Source organism: Aplidium turbinatum, chromosome 16, assembly GCF_918807975.1.
Source record: "Aplidium turbinatum chromosome 16, kaAplTurb1.1, whole genome shotgun sequence".
Taxonomy (NCBI): Eukaryota; Metazoa; Chordata; class Ascidiacea; order Aplousobranchia; family Polyclinidae; genus Aplidium; species Aplidium turbinatum.
In genome coordinates this window covers 2,797,023-2,819,910 of record NC_137487.1, presented here as the reverse complement: position 1 = coordinate 2,819,910, position 22,888 = coordinate 2,797,023, and the positions used below count along the sequence as shown (strand labels likewise).

The 22,888-nt window shown below is 37.5% G+C and overlaps 1 protein-coding gene across 1 annotated transcript; it reads left to right on the top strand.

Moving 5' to 3' along the window:
- The first annotated feature begins 12,278 nt into the window (after positions 1–12,278).
- LOC145785899 (uncharacterized) lies at positions 12,279–22,136 on the top strand. The gene is made up of 10 exons (XM_082597596.1): positions 12,279–12,398; positions 12,812–12,935; positions 13,143–13,195; positions 17,178–17,352; positions 17,996–18,199; positions 19,208–19,427; positions 19,654–19,881; positions 20,190–20,350; positions 21,389–21,507; positions 22,058–22,136. Exons 1-10 carry the CDS (start codon positions 12,343–12,345, stop codon positions 22,134–22,136), a joined length of 1,419 nt encoding a protein of 472 aa, XP_082453722.1. The 5' UTR covers positions 12,279–12,342.
- The last annotated feature ends 752 nt before the right edge of the window (positions 22,137–22,888 follow it).

Genomic DNA, 22,888 nt, shown 5'->3' with positions numbered 1-22,888 from the left:
TGTTGCTAACTATTTTGTCTAGAAAAAATTGTAAAAAAACACAATAGCCTAGACCAGGGATGGCCAAATAATTGTGGCCATGATCCACTACTGCTAAATCTGACAACTTAGAGATCCACAATGAGCTGAAGATGTGCATTTTTCCTTTTGTATTATACAAAAAACATGCAATTATTTGTGTACATCTAAAACAAGGCGTGTGCTGTAATAAACAGATCTGGTATTAGTGAGATAAATGATGAGTGGGCTTTGATTTCACAATGCTATCGAAACGTGGTTTCCTGCTACTTACAGCGATTCTTACGAGTTCATGAAGATGAGTATTTGTAAGTCGTGTTCTATGGTTGTTTTTCACAAAACTCATTGCTGAAAACAACGATTCACACAGGTAAGTGGAGCCAAAGCAAGTAAGTAGTCTTCTAGCTAGCCTAGCAGTAATTGGGTACCTTTCCAAGCTTACAGGTGATGACCAAAACACATTTGAGTCTGAAATAGAAATCTCATTTCCTTTGAGACTGCACAGCTCTATCTGTATTTGAGGCACCAGTTATGCACACCCAACTTTCTCAGTGGCTCATCAGTGGTTATCGCCTTCGGCTCTGGTGCTGGTAGCCCTGGGTTCGATTCCAGGTCGGGTCATACCAAAGACTTTAAAAAGGGTACCGATTGTGTTCTTTCTTGCATAACGCAGTGAGGATAAATCGGGTAATAATCTGGTGACATATCACCAGTGTTGTACGTTGACGCCCTCAATTTGACGGCGTCATTTGACGGCGTCAACTTTTTGTTGAAGCTGAGGCTAGCGCCATCAGTTTATTTTTTAGTTGACGGAAGTGATAGCGCCATCAATTATTTTGCCGATTTTAAGCGTCAAGCGCTATGCGTCATTTTTTGTTTTCATGGAAAATCTCGTTTCACAATAAGAGTTTCACAATGTATTCTGGCCAGCGTGATTCATCCGAATTACCCAATTTCGCGTTGGTTGGAATGGCTCCCTGGAATGCAAGCGGAAGAAGTTCGCCAAATGGTGATCACTCATATCGTGATCAGTATCGAGAACGAGGGATCAGAGAGAGAAAGCGAAAAATCAATGAATGTCATCGCGGTGGTTGAAGATACTTTATTTCAAGAGCTCTATGCCCTTGAAAAGAGCGATGTTGGTGCAGTGGACCTCGTTAAAAGATTTATATATGCTAAGCCATCACAGCACGCTTGGAACAGTGATACCTTTCCGAGTAAAGGTTTTCAAGACTTGTTTTTAAAATACAACACACCAGTAGCCTATCATTTAGCGCTGCTGAGGAACGCATGTTTTCACTTGGAAAGGACATTATGCGTCCCAAACGCAGCAGATTGTCAGACAAACGTTTTGAAATGCTTGTGTTTCTACAAGGAAATAACTAATAAGCTAAAGCAGCTAGTTACAATACAGTCTCAAAACATAAAACCTGCTCTTTATTTATAGCTATTGTTAGCCTAAACTTGGTTGAGATAATTCCGTTTCGTGAGACCCTGGCTAAAATAGCGCTATAAATTAGCGCTGACGCTGACGCCGTCAATTTCTTTACGAGCTTACGCAGTACTTTACGCTGTAAAGTTCTTAGGCAATTCGCGCTGACGCTGACGCCGTCAATTTATTTCATTGATGCGTACAACACTGCATATCACCCTCTTCCAATCTGCCTTGAGCCAGCATGGAAGCAGTAGCCTACAGCTCATAAAATCACATGGAACCCTGTCAAGTAACCCATGTTGATGCGCAATCTGCTGCAAGCGGAGATAGCGAATGATTATTATTAATGTATAGCCTACTCAGCTGTAAGTTGGGTTTTCCAACTGCCATTAACATCAGTGGACAGTGGATGTGACACAAGGTCTATGACTGAACTGATTGCATAAAATTGTTGGCGATCCCTATACTATGAATCCCTGATAAAAGCCTTAAAAATATATATTATATAGGCTTTATAGACTAAAACAAAAAAAAATTAAGCAAATTTTAAAATAAATACTTTGAAATTTTTTTCAGATCCACAAAAAAAGTTGAAAAGATCCGGAACCGGATCGCGATCCGTCATTTGGCCATGCCTGGCCTAGACCAGTGGTTCTTAACCTTTGACACTGCCAGACAGTAAAAATTTAAAAATCTTTTTGCCGACCGGTAACCACAGTGTCGAAGGCACGTTTATTTTAGAAAAGGATCGCTAGGAAATAAAAAGAATACTTATGCAAAACTATATTCAAATATTCAGTGTGGCCTATAGGCAAGTATTTTAGTGTGTGCTGGGACAAAATTTATTTTAAAGTTGCCTGTAAAAAATAGGTCGAATAAATATCTACTACTGAGATTGAAATGAATGATACAAAGTTCTGGTTTGTAGCGGGTCAAAAAAACATGAAGGGCACCACAATTTAATATGACACAAAATTCTTAGCGAAATAAACAATGTAGGCTAAATTTTCGAAATCCAAATTTTGCCTTGTTTAGGTAGCTTTTTGTGTAGGCTATATGTACTGCAGGCTACACCAATATTCTGTCTTTTCGCATAAGATTCGCACTTCGTATTTGACTTAATGCATCCAATTAAAATCTAGATTTCTGTAAAAGCTATACCACAAACTCTGGTTTACACTTGAAATTAAATTTCAAATCAATTTTTTATGGGACGTGGTTTTAGTAGTACACCATTGACGAAAGTTATGACTAGTCTTATATAATTATTCTGGGAAGTTTTGTATATCCCTCCGCGGTGTCACCACCTTACCACGTGGGTCTAGTAGGTTGGCCTGCACAATAGGGTGGATCGAAAAATCCAAAAACAAATTTTTTTAAAGCTATATAGTATGTCAAAAAAGTGCGAAATGCCCATAATAACATTCATGCAATTTTTTTTTGATTTTGACAATTTTTGGATCGCCCCCCGCAAGGTTTTAATTTCCCTAATATCGGGTTCAAGAAAGTCACTTACAAAATTGGTCAAAAGCATAAACACTGTGTGTGACTCACTTATGCGCTTTATAGCCTAATAAACGACTTGTGTTTAAACATATACAACTGGCCGTTTTTTCACCATGGCTAAAATACTTGTTTGTGTATCTCAGCAATTAGCTGATGCAGCATTTGATTCTTCAAAAGAATTCTAGATATAAAAGAAGCTTTATAGTACAATTATTGGAATTTGTTTGCACTGCAGGTTCCACAAAGTTTAATAAAAGTTATCTGCGCTCGTTTTTTCCTTTACAATGTTATGCTAAGGGGGGAAAGTTGCCCGACTTCCCCCCACCTCTCTCGGAGCGCCTGACTGGAGGCAATGAAAAATATAATCACTTGTGAGCTATACTGACGCCATGTTTTAATTCATGGAAGAATATGACTTTGCTAAAAGGCAATAAAGTGTTAAAACAGATGCGCCGCACAAGTGAGTAATTTTAACAACTTACTGCACAATTGCCATCATTCGTCCACTTCTTTCAACGATTTTTCACGTTAACCTGATGTAAGGCAAACATTGCAATATATTATAAACTACACAAAACCATAAACAAGCGATTCAAAGTAACCGAATTGAATGACGTCATTTTAAGAATAATGAAACAATCAAGACAGGACAAACATGCATGTTCAGTGGCGTACGCAGGGGGGGGCCATTGGGCCATGCCCCCCCCCCCCCTTAAAAATGTTTTAGTAGTTAACGACGTAGATTAAGGCATTTAATATGTTTTGCATTGCTCTGTCAAAGCAATTACTGTAACAATGTTGTTTTATAGATTAAGCCAATACGAAATACATGGCCCAATCCACCTACCCCACCCCAGGTATGCCAATGTAGCATAGTGTTCTGTAAGCCTATTATAGTGATTAGTGAGAGAGAAATGGATAAAGTCTAAACTAAAACCATACTGGGATATCATGAAGACGTCTGGGATATCAATGGCCAGTGGCATAGCCAAAGGGGGGGGGGGGGGGTGGTGGGCCTTGGGGGTTACAACCCCACTTTGGCACGCGTGTGACGTCACGATATTGAGAATGATGCTTTCAGTTTCTTTATGCTTGGGAATGATGGTTTCAGTCTAAAAAAAACTTGCCTAATTTTTTACAAAACTGCATTAAAGAGCGAGTTTTGCCAATACCAAACATTCAAACATCTCAGCCAGGAATTAACAACAAGAAAACATAGAGACTTAGCTTTATTTCCGAAAAATGCCGAAGAAAACATGATCTTATCCTTTTGCTATGCCACCTGACAGCACCATTTTACAGGAATATTCATACCCACATTTTTGTTGAAAATGCTCTCAGACTGCACCAAATTTAAAGTAATTTTTTTAAATTTTCTGGGGGAGGGCCCCCAGACCCCCCGCCGCTGGGTGTCGTCTTAAGCGAAAACGCCGTCGGGCTTCGCCTGCCGGTCGTCAAAACCCCCTTTCGAAATTCCTGTCTACGCTACTCTCAATGGCCCCCCCCCCCCCCTTGAGAAAATCCTGCGTACGCCACTGTGCATGTTGCTTGTTAATAAACCCTGTGACCTCGTCATGAAAGATTATCCGCTACAACTGAATAAAATACGAATAATTCCAGTATGAATATTTGTCAATCTTAACCTCAACAAGTCAATCTCAACAAGCTGTTCAGACATGAGTTAACAAGCAATTACTTTGCAATCAAACATGAATTTGTCCTGAATTTTTGAGATGTAAACATTAGTTTATTTGTTGTTATTGTCGGCTGCGTAGCCGAGTGGTGAGAACATCTGCGCGACCTTCGAAAGGATGTGGGTTTGACACCGCTCCAGAGCACGCGGCTGTGTCTCCGCAAAGACACTTAATGGCAAGCCAAAATAAGGGGAGCAACTGACTCGAAGACTGTATGTCATTTCGCTGCTTCCTGTCGTCTGTTGTATCGCAGAGTTCTGCATATTATTACAAAGGGCGCAAATAAAAACAAGATTGTTATTATTTATGGCTTGGTAACGTTTATTCTTTCTGGAATTTTTCCGACTCGGAAACATAAATAATTTTTTTGTAAACATCTGCATTTCTGTGAAATCTAATAAAGTGAATATATGCCACTACATGCTAATGTGATCCACTCTCTCTCCATATCCTTCAAATATGCCTGGTTTTCATCCTGAAACATCAGGGTCGACATTTTTCATTTTAGGTCCTCCTGTGGCAATTATGCAATTGCACGGAAGAACATTTCTGTTTCAATCCTCAACAAGTTATTTAGTTTAATAAAAAAAGGAAATATCTGATTTCACATCTGAAGCCACATGACTTCCGGATTACAAATAAAATAAATTATGTCTACATTACAATGCAAGCCGATTGTCAATGAACAGAATAAAAGAGAGATACTTTGTCTCTTATGTTGGAGTCATGTGATCACTGAACTATTTGTTTTAACACAAGGCAATTCTCTTATGTTGTTGTCACGTTTAATTACGTTACAATCGAACTTAAAATGATTCACTTTGGTTCAGCTTTGATTTTGTGCTTTTGTCGAAAGTGAAGAAAGTGTTTGCAGTGATGTAAAAGGAATAAAACAAGGAAAAGAGTAGAACACAAACAAAGCTAGGAAAGTTTTCCATGGAATGCGTGGGTTGTTGCTTCCTCGTGGAAACTGATTCAACATCCTTCAGTAAAAGCATATCCTAGTGACTGGCTATGATGTTATATTGAAACGTTAAACCAACGCTGTGCAACATCTTGATAAAAATTTAGTGGGAAAGGTTATAGACAAGAACTTAGGCTACAGCTTGTAAGCAAAAAATACAACAAAAGTGCTTTGCTGTTGCAAAATATATTACACTGAGTGAACCATTTTGTGTTAATTATACTTTGATCAAGTGTTTTATCTCATTATTTTCCTTTACATTACGTAGGGACAGCACATTACGGGACGCGCAACTCCGTGGTTCCGCCAACATTAAAAGGGTCAATTGCCAATTTGACATTTTTTACGCTCTGCTGGTGGCTTGCTTCCAACTAAAAACCTTAAATTACTAACCAACTTCAATCTTCTTATACAACCCATGAAAAGTAGCCTACAATATTTTGTAAATCAAAAAAATGTAACCCTTCTAGTGTTGCGGATAAGCCACACGGGGATGTAGTTTCGTATCCCTATGATCTACAATCCCTTTACATTACGTTCCGAAGTGATTCCACAAATTATCCAAAACAGGAAGATAGCCTACGAAAAAAAATCTGAAACGTTTATTTATCAGCAGGATAAAAATTCGTAAAACATGTCGCACGTTCTTTCTATTGTTCGATAGCGATATATGCTTAACCTGTTTAGAAAAACCTGTGGCATGAATTAGTGGTGCGATACTGATGAGCATGGCTTCATGCGTCGAAACAGTGGTGTCTATTGCTGTCAATTCTTGCTACACTTGACTGTAGAGAAACATATATGCTTAAAATAAACTTAAAAATGAAAAATGTTGTGAGAAATGTAAAACGTGAGAAATGTTGTTTCATCAGAACATGGTTTTTACTTTGGTTTATGTAGGCTAAACCTATGATATTGTAGCGACCCATTGATTGATTGATTGAATCTTTATCCTCGGACTGGGAAAGCTTCTTGCAGAGCTTCATCTTGGCAGTTTCGCATACTTGTAGAGGCTTTGAATCACTGACGCAGGCCCGGTCACCGAGATTGGCAGAGTGAAGTTTCCGATTGTTGAAGTCTTGTTGCCGGGGAATTATTCCATCTATTAGATGCCGCTGAATGGAGAGCAGTCCTTAACGTGCGTTGCTCAAGCGCACGCCCTGAGAGTCGAACTAAATGCGTCAAATTAGTTCTTCTTTTTTTAACTAAAGCAAAGCAGAGCGAATTAAATCAAAATATAGTCATTACTATCTGAATTCTTAACAGCCTGTTTCACCTCAAACGGATCATCAGAAGGGTCTTATTCAAATACAATCAAATAAAAATACCATAGTTAATAAGTATATTTATTAACTATGGTTAAATCGAAAACGTTTGGCTATTAAAAACTACTATTTGTAAATATGTAAAATATATATTTATAATGCTCAACCCTGTTGTATTGTTGTGTCTTGCCTGTTTTTGGTACAAGAAAGTAAACTCTCCCGAAACTATATTGAAATGCCAAAATCTAATCCAAAGTTTGCATTGTAGCAATAGCACAAAAAGTAGCTCAAGATCACAGAAAATAGGCTATAGCCTACAAAGAAAATATTTATTAACTAGCTTAGGCTACTTAACTAACTATCAACTTATACCAGCGATTTTAGCTGCTGACAGCACTGCTTCCAGACAAGTTTCAAGCAAGTGAATCTACAAAAAAAACAAGCCTAAAACAGGCTAATCAACACAAAAACAAGCCCAATAATTCCTACCAATTAGCATGGGCCTAAAGCAGGCAGTTTAGCAGTCAAGATTTTCAATACAACCTTGGCAGTCCATACATCACGTTTATTTCAAGAATGGTATTGGTTTACGCCATTCCAAGCAATATATATCTTGAAAAGAAGAGATACAATATGTTGATTACAATAAAAACCTCGCGATTTCAGTGTCAAAAACAAGTTAAAAAAAGTTTGACTGGCCAAAAAATAAGCCCAAAAACAAGCGTCCACAAACTAAAAAAATCACGAAAACTTGAAAAAAAAAACAAGCCCAAACTTGCGGGAAAACCGCAAGGTTGGCAGCACTGTTAACGACTCTCACTGGCATGGTTTTTCTGAAATGTGTTACCGCAAAATTTTCCTTTATCCTTTAAAGTTCGAAAACCGGAATGGGACTAGGTCGGATAGTAATCCGAAAACTAAATCTCGTAAATTCTTTTTCACGACAAAGTAAGTGAACAACAAAAAATGATTCAGCAGTTCCCTTAAATATCGAAAAAACCGTAGCAAAAAATGAATAATGATTTCGTTGCTTGCATAAAAAAGCAGTGATAACGCACGTTCGATATGTATTTTTAAAAGGAATGGGTATTGGGTATAAGCATTCGTTATTCAGAAAGCAACGAATAACGCTATCGAATAGTGACAACTAGTCGTTACTTCCAACCCTGTTAATAACAAATAATCATCAAAATGTGGTGCGCGCTTGAACAACGCATTTCAGGACTGCTCTTCATTCAGCGGCACCTAGTGAATGGATTAATTCCTGGCAACAGCACTTTAACAATCGGAAACTTTACTCTGTCAATCTCAGTAACCAGCCCTGTGTCAACTGTCAAGAGCAGGGGTTCCAACCTGGAGGCCATGACCCCCTTAGTGGGCCATGAGCCTTTTTTAAGGAGGCCATAGAAAAATTTGAAAAATAATAATTTTTTTAATGTATCATCTCTAAGTCCACAAATTAAAATTTAATAAAAATACCAGTACATTTTGCCCAAATCTTCATGAAATGGCCTCTACCGGTTACTGTAGGCCTATAAACAATTTTTTTTTAATTAAAATGACGTTTTTTAATTTTTTTGAAATGTTGAAAAAATAGGGGGGCATTGATTTTTAAACATTTTCAAAGGGGCCCACGGTGTAAAAAAGGTTGGGAACCCCTGGTCAAGAGCCTCTGCAAGTAGGCTATACGAAACTACCAGGAATAACTATTCAAGGCTTTGTCAAATTGTCAGTCCGAGGGTAAAGATTCAAAAGCCAGCAAAAAATCGATGTGTTGCTTGATTGACTCAGTGACCATAGCTTCAGAGACTATGGCTACCACAAAATGGTAACTGTAGTTCAGTTTATTTTTGTCAACAATCCAAATGACAAATAGTTCACCCAACAAGGATGGCAGTGAAAGACCAAGAGATTTTAGATGATGATGATGATGATGATGTGGAACATCAATGGCATCTGACTTAGATAACCGTTTGGTTTTTACAGTGGCTCTAGGAGGTGTATAGCTTACTTAGCCAATGTGTTTTTGCCATGGCGATCTATACTACTGGCCATCCCAACATGGCAACAGCCAAATAATGTGGGGGCCTACTAAGTTTTGGCAACTAACAGGTATTAGGCGTTTTGCGTGAGTTATTATTAACAAACAAATACTCCTGGATTAGAAAACGAATTTGTTAACATACCGTACTGAATGTTTTGAAAGTTGGGTCACTCTTGATTTCGTGTACCTTGGTTCTGTTGATATCTTAATTCTCATGGTATTCTTAACATGTAGCTATTGTCCTGCTTTCTTGCCACTTATTTAATAATATTTCATCTTAATTACGTTTTGGCACTGTATTTACAATTTTTAGGCTAAAAAACAGTATAATACTTCAATGAAAACTGCTGATTATATGTTGTAACACTTATCTCAGTTGGTAAATTGAATTTTCGTATAGGCCCCCACATTATTTGGCTGTTGCCACGTTGGGATGGCCAGTAGTATAGATCGCCATGGTTTTTGCGGATTATACTAGTGCGTGGACAGCTGCTGTTGTGTGTTTTGTTTTCGTGGTAAATTCTGTCCAATGTGTGTGGCAAACTCGCTCGATCCAATTGCTTAATTTTTTTTTTTAATTTGTGGTGGCACCTTGAGTGTGGAAACCAAATGTTTTTTGTTGTTGTTTTTACAATGTAGACTCCTTATGGGTAGAAGTTAAGTGTTTGATATTTACTACTTTTGTACAAGCCTTCTGCGTGTGTGAAACTGTGTTAAAATGTATTTAATTAGGCTAGTCGATTATCACCTAGCCTACCCCAATTTATTGAAGTTCGGTTGTCACTTGCTATACGGTTGTCTTTATGGTGATACCAGTATAAATATTTGAGTGATTGAATCTTTATCCTCAGACTGGGAAAGCTTCTTGCAGAGCTTAATCCTGGTAGTTTCGCATACTTGTAGAGGCTTTGAATCACTGACGCAGGCCCGGTCACCGAGATTGGCAGAGTGAAGTTTCCGATTGTTGAAGTCTTCTTGCCGGGAACTATTCCATCCACAAGAGGCCGCTGAATAGAGAGCAGTCCTTAACGTGCGTTGCTCAAGCACACACCCCGAGAGTCGAACCAGCGCCGCTTGATTTTGAAGCTTCTTCGTTCCAGAAGTGACGCGCTAACCAATTGAGCTACTGAGTCATTCCATTATAATTCAACAAATTTTAAAGAAATTTTACACTACTTAGATTTTCTTCATTTTTACATATTTAGTACATATTTTAGAATAATATTCATAACTGTTGGAATTTTTTTGATACCTTGTATCGTTTTCAAGTGATCGCGATTTAAAATTATACATTTTTGCCACTAGTGGCGCCATTGTGCGTGGGAACATTTTGGGAAAATGCTCTAAAGTCACCATTTCTTGTCCAATTATGATGAACAAAGTGTCTATTCCCATGTTCTCATGGGTGAGGAATTCAATGATGCTATTAAAACATCAAAAAAACATTTGCTTGATATGAAAATCTTCATGTTAATTTTAAAAAGCTCCTCAAATTTTAAGGCCCCCCCACTCCCCCATGATTGCATAATTTTTTTTCTGATTGGCTCCATTTTGTAAAGTGATTGTTTAGTTACCAAGAAACGGAAAATCTTTCACTGAACTTTTCTCTAAGTGCTTTTATCACATTAACTGTTAGCATACCTAATAATTGTATTTAAGCTATTGTGAAGTTAAGGATAACGATTATGACTTCAGAGCAGAGCCATTATGACTTCACAAAGACATAAAAATGATGTGGTTAACCTCAATTTAAAATAAACAATATCACCCCACATCATAAAAATCAATTTATTAAAATATAGAGCTTTTGCCACACAAGTTTGGCTTCTTCAGTATAATCTTATTCAAATAGAAACTATTGAAAATATTCAAATATAATTCTATTTGAATAAGATTATACTGAAGAAGCCACACATGTGTAGCAAAAGCTCTATATTTTAATAAATTGATATTTATGACGTTGTGTGATATTGTTTATTTTAAATTGAGGTTAACCACATCATTTTTATGTCTTTGTGAAGTCACAATGGCTCTGAAGTCATAATTGTTATCCTTAACTTCACAATAGCTTAAATACAATCATTAGCTTTCAATGGGTATGCTAACAGTCAATGTGATAAAAGCACTTAGAGAAAAGTTCAGTGAAAGATTTTCCGTTTCTTGGTAACTAAACAATCACTTTACAAAATGGAGCCAATCAGAAAAAAAATTATGCAATCATGGGGGAGTGGGGGGGCCTTAAAGTTTGAGGAACTTTTTAAAATTAACATGAAGATTTTCATATCAAGCAATTGTTTTTTTGATATTTTAATAGCATAATTGAATTCCTCACCCATGAGAACATGGGAATAGACACTTTGTTCATCATAATTGGACAAGAAATGGTGACTTTAGAGCATTTTCCCAAAATGTTCCCACGCACAATGGCGCCACTAGTGGCAAAAATGTAAAATTTTAAATTGCGATAACTTGAAAACGATAAAAGGTATCAAAAAAATTCCAACAGTTATGAATATTATTCTAAAATATGTACTAAATATGTAAAAATGAAGAAAATCTAAGAGGTGGTAGTGTTCACCATTTGTTGAATTATAATGGAATGACTCTACTGTAGTTTCTTAAACTATTATGGGTAACCATCAGGCGCGGATTTATGGGGGGGGCCCAAGGGGCCCGGGCCCCCCCGAAATTTTGTGAGAAATTGTTGCATGGTTTGATATGCTTCTAAACAGCTGATATTAGTCCCACAGCGGACTTACAACCCCCCTTTGGCACGCTTGTGACGTCACGATATTGAGAATGATGCTTTCAGTCTCCATGTCTCTAAAACAAAGCTTGCCTAATTTTAAGCGAAACTGCATTAAAAGAGCGAGTTTTGCCAATACCAAACCACATTCAAACATCTCAGCCAGGAATTAGCAACAAGAAAACATAGAGACTTAGCTTTATTACCGAAAAAATGCCGAAGAAAACATGATCTTATCCTTTTGCTATGCCACCGGACAGCACTATTTCACAGGAATATTTATACCCATATTTTTGTTGAAAATGCTCTCAGAATGCACCAAATTCAAAGTAATTTTTCAAAATTTTCTGGGGGAGGCCCCCCAGACCCCCGCCGCTGGGTGTCGCCTTTGGCGAACACGCCGTCGGGCTTCGCCCGCCGGCCGTCAAACCCCCCAAATTCCTGGCTACGCCACTGGTTGTTCATATCTGTTTTTTCTTTTTCTTACTTTTTAGTTCATTTTCAAATTTTCTGGCCCCCCCAAAAAAAAACTCCTAGATCCGCGCCTGGTAACCATGGGCTGTTTAAATTTGATATAAAAAAAAATTTACAATCATTGTTTAGTGAAAATTAGCAAAAGCCCTACTAGTAGTATGTGCAGGTATAATACTAATAAAAAGTTTGTTTAATAATGTGGTCGCTGTTATATGGAGTCATTGCTCTATTCGTTTGCTGGGTATTTACAAGGTAGGCTGCTTAGTGCTTATAAGATTATTTTTTGTATGATATTTACGCTGCTTTTAAGAAATAATGGCTCAGCTCATAACTTTTTAGTTTTATGACTTGTTTATATTTTATGCTTGAAAAGTGATGTCAGGTTTAGTTATCAATTGTTGTAGTTTATGTATATTTTTATTGAACTGAAAGAAAGAAAGCAATAGCCCAGTTATTTAGTAACAGCTTAAGTTAATTATGCATAGCATAAAGAGAGAGAAACTTTATTGTCAAAAGTGAATGCTACATTTTGTAACAATACTGTAGTAGATATAATATTGAATCTAGCCTACTATCTTTCTGCAGTCTGCATGGTAGCCTATGCATCTAATTAGATAGGCATTGCATTGATTTTATAAAAATAAGCAAGTATATGTATATTGTAGAATCATTCGATGGCAAATTTCTCGATGGATAAAAGCAAAATTTGATGTGGATACTGCAATCAGATCAATTGGTTTGTTTTCTGTGTATGACATCACCATCCGACTGAACCAGCTGCAGACAATTGTAATTATATTTCTTTAATTTGTCTATGAAGTTAGTCATGCTAAGTTCATGTTCAACCAGGCTTACAAAATGGAATCTAATCGCATAAACCAAAAAAGATAATGAATTTTTGTCTGGTTTGATTTAACACTTGTTGAAAGATTGTAATTGGATATTATCTTCTTAATAAGCTTGTTGTTTGATTGACGATATTTGTTTCTTTGACAGGAAATTGACAAAGCATCTTTAAAGCTGAAGTTTTTCTCAAGAAATGCATCAAGGTAACTAGATTTCAGAAGAGCTGTCTATTTTGTTACAATCTTATAACTTATGATCTAATGATATGCTTTTTGGAGCTAAGTAGAAAGCTTTGTGTAGAGCTCCGTAACATGGTGATATTTTATCTCTTGCATGTTGTTTGTTGACAGTAACAATTGATATCCTTGCCTTGGTTTTTATTCTTATACTGTCGTAGTTGTATTTGTGAGTGTCTGCATTTATTGCCTTGTCTTCCTGCAAATTCATGCCATGTCTGCATTATAATATTTTAGTAAACAAAAAAAACTTTAGTTTTTAAGTACGGTAGATATTGAACAGTAATATATATTGTTTTTTCATAAATTTCTAGTTATATATACTAAACCAGTAGTTCTCATGCTTTCATAGCTCGTGACCCCTTCAAGTAGCCCTCAAACTCATCGCCCTTTGCTTACTAAAAAATGTATATATTATATATAATATGGTAAACTTAAGAAACTTGTCAAAGAGTTTTTAATCTACACTATTTCTGTGAAACATGCTCTAAGTCAAAGAACCTAACCAAGGTAAAAATACTTTTTGCCAACACAATTAACATAAAATGCCCTCAATGGTTCGTATGAGAAGACCATTTATTATTGGACAGGAGATGACCAAGGTACTCATTTTGACCGCTTAAAGTTGTAGAAATTTGCATATATATATATATATAATATGTATTTTGCTTTATGTTTATTGGTGGTCACCAGTAAAAGCCCACACCCGTGTCCCTATTAGGGGGCCACAGGCTTCAGTTTGTAAATGCCCTACTAACCACTTGTGACAGTATACAATAAACAGTTATATTAACATGTATAAATTGTATATACAGTAGGGTGGAGCTTAAAATATCCAAAAAAAACTAAATTTATATTTTTGAAAGTCTTACCCCCTGAATACGTTCCTTTTGATATAGATACAATGTGTATAAAGTTTCAGGCCTAAATTCCTACATTTAGAGGTAGCTCAATGACCTCAAAGATTATGAAAATGATGAAAATTCAATGGTTTGGGAGTAGGGCGTTGCAAATTTACACCACTATCACCAATTTTTTCAATCCCCTCCCAAAGTTGCGATATGGTCCAACTAGAACACCCATAAAATTTTGGGGCGATTGTCCAACCTTAAAGAGCCCTTTACCCCATATTTATGATTTCCGGGTACGCGCAAGAAGTATTGCTTTCCAAATACTCATATTTTGGCTTAGGAATGACTTAGAGACTTGGTTATAGGCTTAAAACGTGCACAGTTGCCAACTTTATATTAGCTTGTATAACAACTCTAAGCTCTAGGAGGCTTAGTTTTTATGTTATTTGTGAAAAACTGTATTTTGAGCCAATTTGCGGCCATTTAAATTTTTGATAGATTAAATTCAATTTTTGATGATTTTATAAGGAAACAGTCAATAAGCCACAATTCAAAAGTTACTAAGTCTCGTGGTATAGATTAACAACTAAGAGTAACTCATTGCATTAATCAACTTTTTTGTACATCGCTCTCCTCTTCCATTCTTCAGCAAATCCTTCTGATGTGTTCCTATTCCCTTGACAACTTGGAGCAAATGCTGCCGTTGTTCCAGGGATCTGGTGATTCTATCAAGATGATAATTGGTTAGCATGCCATGGGTTCTCTCTGCTGAGTCGTTAATTACCTTGATTGAACTGGCCAGGGCCGACAGCTTAATGAACGTCTCATCTGCTGACCATCGTGGCACCGGTTTAAAAAGAAATGTTGGCTCTATGCCACAAAGTCCAAAACATGTCCAGGAGTCAGGACCCACAAAGCTTTTCAGTCGTACTGAACTGAAATTCTTAGTGATAGACATATCCTGTGAGGCTGATAGTGTCTTCCCTTTATACCAGACAAGCTTCTTCGCCATGTCAGCCTTGTCTTCCTTGTCCGTGGTGTCGCTGAACAAGGCTAGTATAGCCAACCACTCACCCAGATACCACAAATGTGCTTGGAGTTTTTGCTGCACCACACACCAGCTCAGCTAGTTCTAGCAACTTGCAACCGAAAATCTTCTCAAGTCTAACAACTATTCCTGTGATGCATCCTGAGTTTGTACTATTGGTGTCGAATACCAGCCCAATGATCGATGTTCAGCTTCTTGAGGGTATCCACTTCACGTTGGTAATGAATTCAGCATCACTGCCGGAAACTTGTGGGATTCCTGAAACACGTTGAATTATATAATCAGAAACTAATTACGGTATATTATTGTGTATAAGTTGTTATTGAAAATTAAAAAAACTGTACAAAATAGGCTACCAATAAACTGGACTTACCAAGTAAGACTTCATCGCCCTCCTGCTCTAAAAGTATAGCCACCCTCTCTGATTTACCGATGTGTGTCAAGCTCTTGAGATGTTTCCCATCCCAGTGCAGAGTACAACCTCCAGTTAGCTTTTCCAAATTGCTTTTCAGGTATTTCGTCCCAGCTTCGGTTCTAATTTTATCTCTCCTTCGTTTTGATGTAGCTGCAGAAAGAGTTATTTCATCTAGATCCCCACCTTTGTCTTTGTGAGCGACTTCAAAAAGCTCAGTCAAACCTCTCAACTAGATCTTGTGCTTGTCTGCTACTACACAAACACCTGGAGAGAATGGTGAAGACTTACCAACTCGAGATTCTCGCGATCTCGTTGGAATGGGATTGTATTCATCATTTCGATATTCTGGTTCAGTCTCTACTGGATTGGGGTCGTCTGGTTCGATAATCTCAGCACGACTGTGAGATGGTCCACACTGTTTCGCTGCTGTAGCTAGTTCCCTTTCGGCTTTCCTCGTCAGTCTCCGTTGATATTCATTATCTTGGCAGCCAACACTTCCGTCACAGGTTGTCTTCATGTTCTCGAGAAACTGTTTATCTTCTACTTTTCTGGGATCAGTACTGTTTTCAAGTAGCTTCTCATAATCAGGACTCACTGCCCAAAATGTTTTATAGAATTCTTCCAGGAAAGTATCTCTTTGTTTGCTGCTGTATAGTAATCTTCTTCCTTTGAAAATAAAGCGTCTTCCAATTATTGTTTAGCTTCTCAATCATTGAAATAACGTTCTTCAATGTTTTCGTAGCAATATGAGTCCTCGCTCACTATTCAATAACTTGTTCTGCTGTTTGTTTGTAGGCATCTCTTAGTGAAGATGTTTCGTTAGAGTCAGCTTGGAGAACGTTATGAGTCCCCTTGAATTTGCGAAGTACATCTTTTACAGTTGGAGGTTTTGACCCGAGGAATGGATCAGGCGTAATGGCGTATCGGCATTATCATCAAGGAGCCAGATCTTCTTTCTTCGATCCATTTCGAACAAAAGCACGTTCACCAATTATATACCAGTAGCCCACTTTCAAAACAAAATATATTATATCATACACTAACAAATGTAAATTGTTATTTTATTGACTGTTTCCTTATAAAATCATCAAAAATTGAATTTAATCTGTCGTAAAATTGAAAATTGGCCGCAAATTGGCTCAAAATACAGTTTTTTGCAACTAACATAAAAACTAAGCCTATAAAGTTGGCAATTGCAAACGTTTTAAGCCGATAACCAAGTCTCTATGTCAAGTATCATATGTCATCCCTCATTGAGCTACCTCTAAATATTGTTCAATTGCACTGATTTTTTTTCTCAATTGTTATTTCATATAAAGGAACAATTTGAGAGGGTAAGAAAAACATATTTCAAAAATCAAAAAATAAGCTCCACCCTAATATACAGTATAAAAATGTATGTTGTTGACAAAGCTTTTTTTATCTAAATGCATCACTGCAATTTAGTGAATACATGACGCAACAGGGCCAGGCCTAGCTGATGATTTTAATCTCAAAATTCAGAGAACTTGCCTGTTGGTGGTCATGTCTCAAGTTTCATAAAACATTGCAATGATGTAGTAAGGGTAGGCCTATTCAATTGTACTGTTGCACAGTATTGTTTGTACAGTTTACGTAATTGAGTTTGGTCTTCAGTCGTTTGGTGTCACTTCATATTGGAGAGGTTCGTGTGCGTGGAGAAATTCGAACAAACCCGCTTTCTAGCTCCTCCTCAGATGGAAGCTTCAATAGCGCCAGAGCTCACAGACGTACAGCTTCTACTTCAAAGCGATACAATAAACTACTAAATCTCTTACCTGCATTTTTTAAGGTAGGGATTTCAATGGTTTGTATTTTTGTCTCTAATCATGCACCACGTAGTACCTGCATAGTGTCGACGCAACTCATTGTTGAGGCTTGAAACAGAAGCTAAGGACCGCACATATTTTTTAATTAAATCAAATGTAGTTATTACTATCTGAAGCCTTTGAGCACTTTTTGTAGTATTAATAGTTTTCATTGTTTTTTTTATTTTTTAATTATGTATTGACAGACTAGCATTAATTTATTTATTTATTGACTCATATTGCGTGACTACTGACTAGGGTTTCCGATATTGACTTTAACTCTTAGTAAACCGAATTTTGATTGGAAACTCTTATCTAAACTTCACTCATTGGCGATCATTTTATAGTCTACTGCTGTAAGCCATTTTGCTTTGAAACAAAAACAGAAAATAAAACTAGCCTATTAATTGAGACTGTGTGGATTTTAAATTTTCCGACTGATTTAGAGATATTTTCCTTTGTATTGGAAATGCAAATGTTTACCTTTGTACCATTGGATTAATTGGAATGGACTTAGTTGACGATTATTGCGGTAATATTAATTTTGGTTGTTCGATAAATGCTTAAACAGCTTAAAAGCTTGCTGCTATAAACTCAATGCTTGGATGTATTGATTTTCTCTTGCAGTATGTTTCTGTTCACATCGACATGCTCAACATCATGGTTCTCCATGCGCTTGTACCTGACTCCCTTCTTCATGTCAACATCTGTGGCATCCACCTTGCCTCCAGTGAATCAATTGTTGCAGAGCGTGAAGGAGGAAATCATGCAGTGACTGGAAGTCTTTTACTTCAAACTGTGGAAGGAAAAATTCTAAAAACCCCTAAAGAGGTGATATCAAGGACTTCAAGATCATATGTTACCCAAATGAAAATATATTTAGTGAAGTGTTATCAACAGATATTCGATTGCAAACCAAGTTGGCTAACAACCTTAAATAATAAATAAGATTTGTCCAAACTAAATGGCATCAGACTGTTGAGATTTGTTTTGCTGTATATAGTAAGCAATAATACCTGACGATTACTAGATGTGCTGTGGTTGTCGCAGCTATAACGTTGTCTAATAGTTCATTACGGTATATGAATGTCTGCAATGTTCCTGCTAGTTATAGATGGGTACCAGTAGATGTCCACAACCCAGTCAGCTGTTATGTCTACAATCCAGTAAAGTTTTACCATGTTTGCAGTGGATCAATCTAAACATGAACTGAATTTGTTGCCGGGAACTTATGTTTTGTAACCAGTGTGGACAACTACTCTGAACCTTTTCATAAGCTTGCCATCTTACGACCAAGTTTCAGCACAATGGTGTTGTATAGTAATTTAAAATATTTACGAAATATATCTGATGCCGTTGCCCGGTGTTTTATTTGTCTCATGACCTAGTAGTTATTATATACTTGATTTTCATTTATTAGAAAGCGTAGTGTCACACAGATGCGTACTTTCAGCTATTGCATTTGTAGTGTGACATGTTTGTTTAAACGATTTTGGGTTTACTGCTGTTGCTATAGTTCAGTTCAGTTTATTTTTTTCTGCTAGTGATTAAAAAAATATATACAAAACAGAATAAACACAAGTAATTCGCACAACAAGAATGACAGTGAAAGACCAAAAAGGTACCAAGGTCAACTGCCACCTATGCTGTAGCCTACTACATTAATAATCATAAAATTTACGGAGCGCAAAAACTCACTTCACGTTGAGCAGCTCTTTCAACACAGTCAAAGATCTCATGTGATTTCGTGACAACTCGGTGAAAACAGAAAAAGTTTCATGATGAGTTTTATTTCTTCCATTGATGTTGTTATATTTCTTTTATAATATATCAAACCAGGCATCTGAAGTTACTTCGTGCATCGCTGAAATTTCAACTTCAATTGAGCTCGCCATCCTGGCCAGTCGGCTAGACCCCTCTGTTGAACTGGACACTGTCAATCTTGACCTGAGCAAGTTGCAGATTGATCTTCACGAGGGGGCGCTGATTCCTGGCATTCTGCTTCCACAAATCAAGCCTGAACATTTCAATAGAAATTCTGAAGCGATCATGACTAGAGGTTGAATAAATTTCTGACAATTTGTTTTCATTAGTTTAAATATGAATATTTCCTTTCTAAACTTTTGACGTTAACTGTTGGATATGTAGACTCATTTTTCAATTTTTCCGACAAAATCTTTTGCATCAATGTGGTTGTACAGTAGAAGGTGGCCAAATAGTATGTTAAAAGTTAAGTTTATGAAGTCAATACACATAATATCACTATTTCCACATCATTGTTACAGAACAAGTAGAGCACAAGCTATTGAACGTGATTGAGATCTTACCAACCACTACAATCTTGTGCATTCGTTCCTTTGGCCTTGCATTCTTCGGGGACGAGACTATGGGGGAGACAATCAGGGGGGCACACGTTTGCTCAAGGAAGATTATGTTTCAGCAAGTCAAAGACACTGATAATATGGTCCCCGTTATTGTGGAGACGTCAAGAAATGAGCTCAAGGTGCCCAGCGGTAAGAAATAATACTTTTATTGAAAATAACTGCCAAGAAATTTCATGTGCTACTCTAAATGCTGACATGTAATGGAGAGAGAACTTACCAACTTCACCTGCTGCATGAGGTTGGTCTAATTTGTTTCAAGCAATGCTTTTCAGATACAGAGGGTCATTTCTACAAACTATGCTTTATACTGTATTATTAGATGGTTTTGCAACTTTAACATGCATCACTGCAAAGAACTAAGTTTCCCTTCCTAAACTTATCTGAATTGCTCATAAATGAGTTAAAAGATAGCTTACTTTAAGGTTGGTCTATCTCAGGTTATATTCGCCTTACCGTGGAAGATGTCGCAATGACTGACTACTATAAACACAAAGTGGCAGACATGGGGAAGACGGTGCTTGAGTCGAAGCTGACTCCCAATGGCGTGCTATCCAATTCCTTCGACTTTACATCTTGGCATGCTGATTACAAACATAAGGTAACAAGTATGGTACAAGAGGGTTATGCAGTGTGAAGCCGCACTTTGGCACCATCAGATGCGATGTGTTGCTTGTGCGTTTGAAACTGCTTTACTTGATCCTGCCTGTTTGTGTGTTCTTGGAATTACGATTGCGAAAATGTTTGCAAGGATTTTAATCAAAACGATGTTTGTGTACGTCGAAACATCATCGTATTGTATTGAAACTTAGGTTTCTTCTTTCGCTTTCAGCTATCTCGCATCGTGTCGGCCAATTCCGTGAGAGCGCTTTCTTGTAGAGTTACAAATTTTCTAAATAAAATGACTCGTTGGCATAGGCGCCGGGTTTTGAAAATCGCCGGGGAGGCAAACTTTCTAGCCGACTGATTGCTTACATTCAAAATGCTGAAATTTGTTTGTCAGCATTGATGTTTTTTTGCGTCTATATGCCATTGTATATCGCCAAGCTTTATAATGTAGGGGCTACTTCGAATTATATGCTGGTCACTTTGAACTTTAGCTCTTAATACGCGTAGAATAGATACTAAACTGAACAAACAGCAAACCGCACCTCGTTATTGACACTCCCAAGAAAAAACAAAGCAGAAGAAATCAAGAACAACGTTTTTCAATCATTGTTACTATGCTTCAACGGCACCATGCTGGCGTTTATCAGCTATCGTACTTCTGTTTCTTTTGTTATCTAAGGAGCAGCGCTCTTGTTGCAACAAGTAGATCTTTTAATTGAGATCGATCCGCAATGAAGGTCAAACTAACGCAAATCTGAACTTAGAAACATTTGATTTAGGATTTCTTTTTAATAATTTGCGGAGGGGCAGCCACCCCGAGCTAATTTCACGGGGGGCTCCGCCCCCGCCCCCCTGGAGTCGGCGCCTATGCTCGTTGGTATCGATCCCCTCGTGTAGATCTCTCAACAAGTTGCAGCAAACAACCGGTCACGTGATGAAACAGACATCTGCGTCGTCCGAGCCCAGCCATGGACTTGCTAGTCTTGTGTGTAATATTTCATCTAATATACTATTGTGATTTGGTGTTCAGGAATCTGTGGAGTTTTGGAGCATCATACTTCACAAAATACAAGATGCTCAGCAACAAAAAGCCATCTTGCGGCAAGCGCTCTACTATTTTCCACCGCAAGATAGCGATATAGACTCAAGGTTAGCATGCTTTTAAAGGATGATTTTTACAAGATAAATAAAGGATGAGCTTTTTGTGTGGGAGATAATTTATATTTTAATCATATCAAAATCTAACCTGTTGCTGAGGAGCTGACCAAGTGCGTTTTTCATGACAAAAATACCACAACGAAAATCGTTGGAAAAGCAGATCACACGATGTTTTAACATCGTCGCTTTCGCCTAGGAGCTTCAAACCATGACAAGACCTGTGTTGGGTCGAAGCTTGAACAAATATGCACAAATTCCTACGTGAAGCTGTTGGGAGACTTTCGTAGACGAGGAAAAATAATTTCTCAACTAATTTATTATCTACTTGTCTTGCATCGATTGAAACGCTGGTAACATGTCGTTTTTATTTTGACAAATAAGAAAAATATCAGAATGTTTATTTTAGTTAGCTAATAACTTAAGGACCAGAGGAAAACCTACTTGGTGTTTTGAGGAAAATATTGGCAGGTATTTGGCTTATTTACATGATATTGGCTTATTTACAGGAAAATATTGGCTTATTTACATGATTGAGTTGCAGGGGGCCCCGCATGAGAGCTGCCAGCAGTCCCGAGCCATCAGGCCACCTTTCCCATCCGGATATATTGCAAGGTAATTAGTGCGACATGGGAGTGGGTCATGCGGGTTAATTACGCGCATGCGAAAAATTTGGATCTTGAACTGCACAAACATAACATTCCGAATTATAGGAATTGGATTGGGTTGATATCATTTGATGGTCATCATGCTCTGTTTGTTGCTGTTTTAATTAGTGACGCATTGCACAAACGTGTACAGTTACACGCACTAGTCAGGATTCAAGATCAGAGTTGAACAATTACCCCTTTCAGCATTTAGAAAGAGTAATTTATTCATCATCATAATCCATCGTCGGTTTGTTCCCCACTAGTGGGGGTGGTCGATTGTTTCCGCGCAGCAATTGTTTTAATCCCTTTTCTCCATTTCACCCTGTCCCTTGCATCTTCCTCCTTCAGTCCGACTTTTTTAAATTCATCCTTCACTTGTTGTTTCCACGTTCTTCTTGGACGACCGCGTTTCCTCTTCCCATCCACCTTTAGATCTAGTGCCTTTCTAAGAAAACTTCCTTCCTCCCTCCTTGTCACATGTCCATACCATCTTACTCCGTTTGCCCTTGCCAGTTGATCTATGGTCTCTCTCATCTCTAGCATATCCATCAATTCTTCAGTCCTTTTTTCCCTTCTCGTTTTCACCCCACACATTGCTCTCACCATTGACCTTTCTGTTCTTCTCAGGATTTCATTATTATTCGTATTCCATTATTTTATTTGTGATTATTTACACGTTATCTTCACTTCTTGGTACGATAAAATAATGAAAACGTTTGTCTCAA

Excerpts from the sequence above, each read along its gene's own strand:
- LOC145785899 (XM_082597596.1), top strand. The coding sequence starts at position 12,343 with ATGTGGTCGCTGTTATATGGAGTCATTGCTCTATTCGTTTGCTGGGTA. Across the intron at positions 12,399-12,811 it reads GTTTGCTGGGTATTTACAAG|AATCATTCGATGGCAAATTT; the intron begins GTAGGCTGCTTA and ends TGTATATTGTAG. Across the intron at positions 17,353-17,995 it reads TCTTACCTGCATTTTTTAAG|TATGTTTCTGTTCACATCGA; the intron begins GTAGGGATTTCA and ends TTTCTCTTGCAG.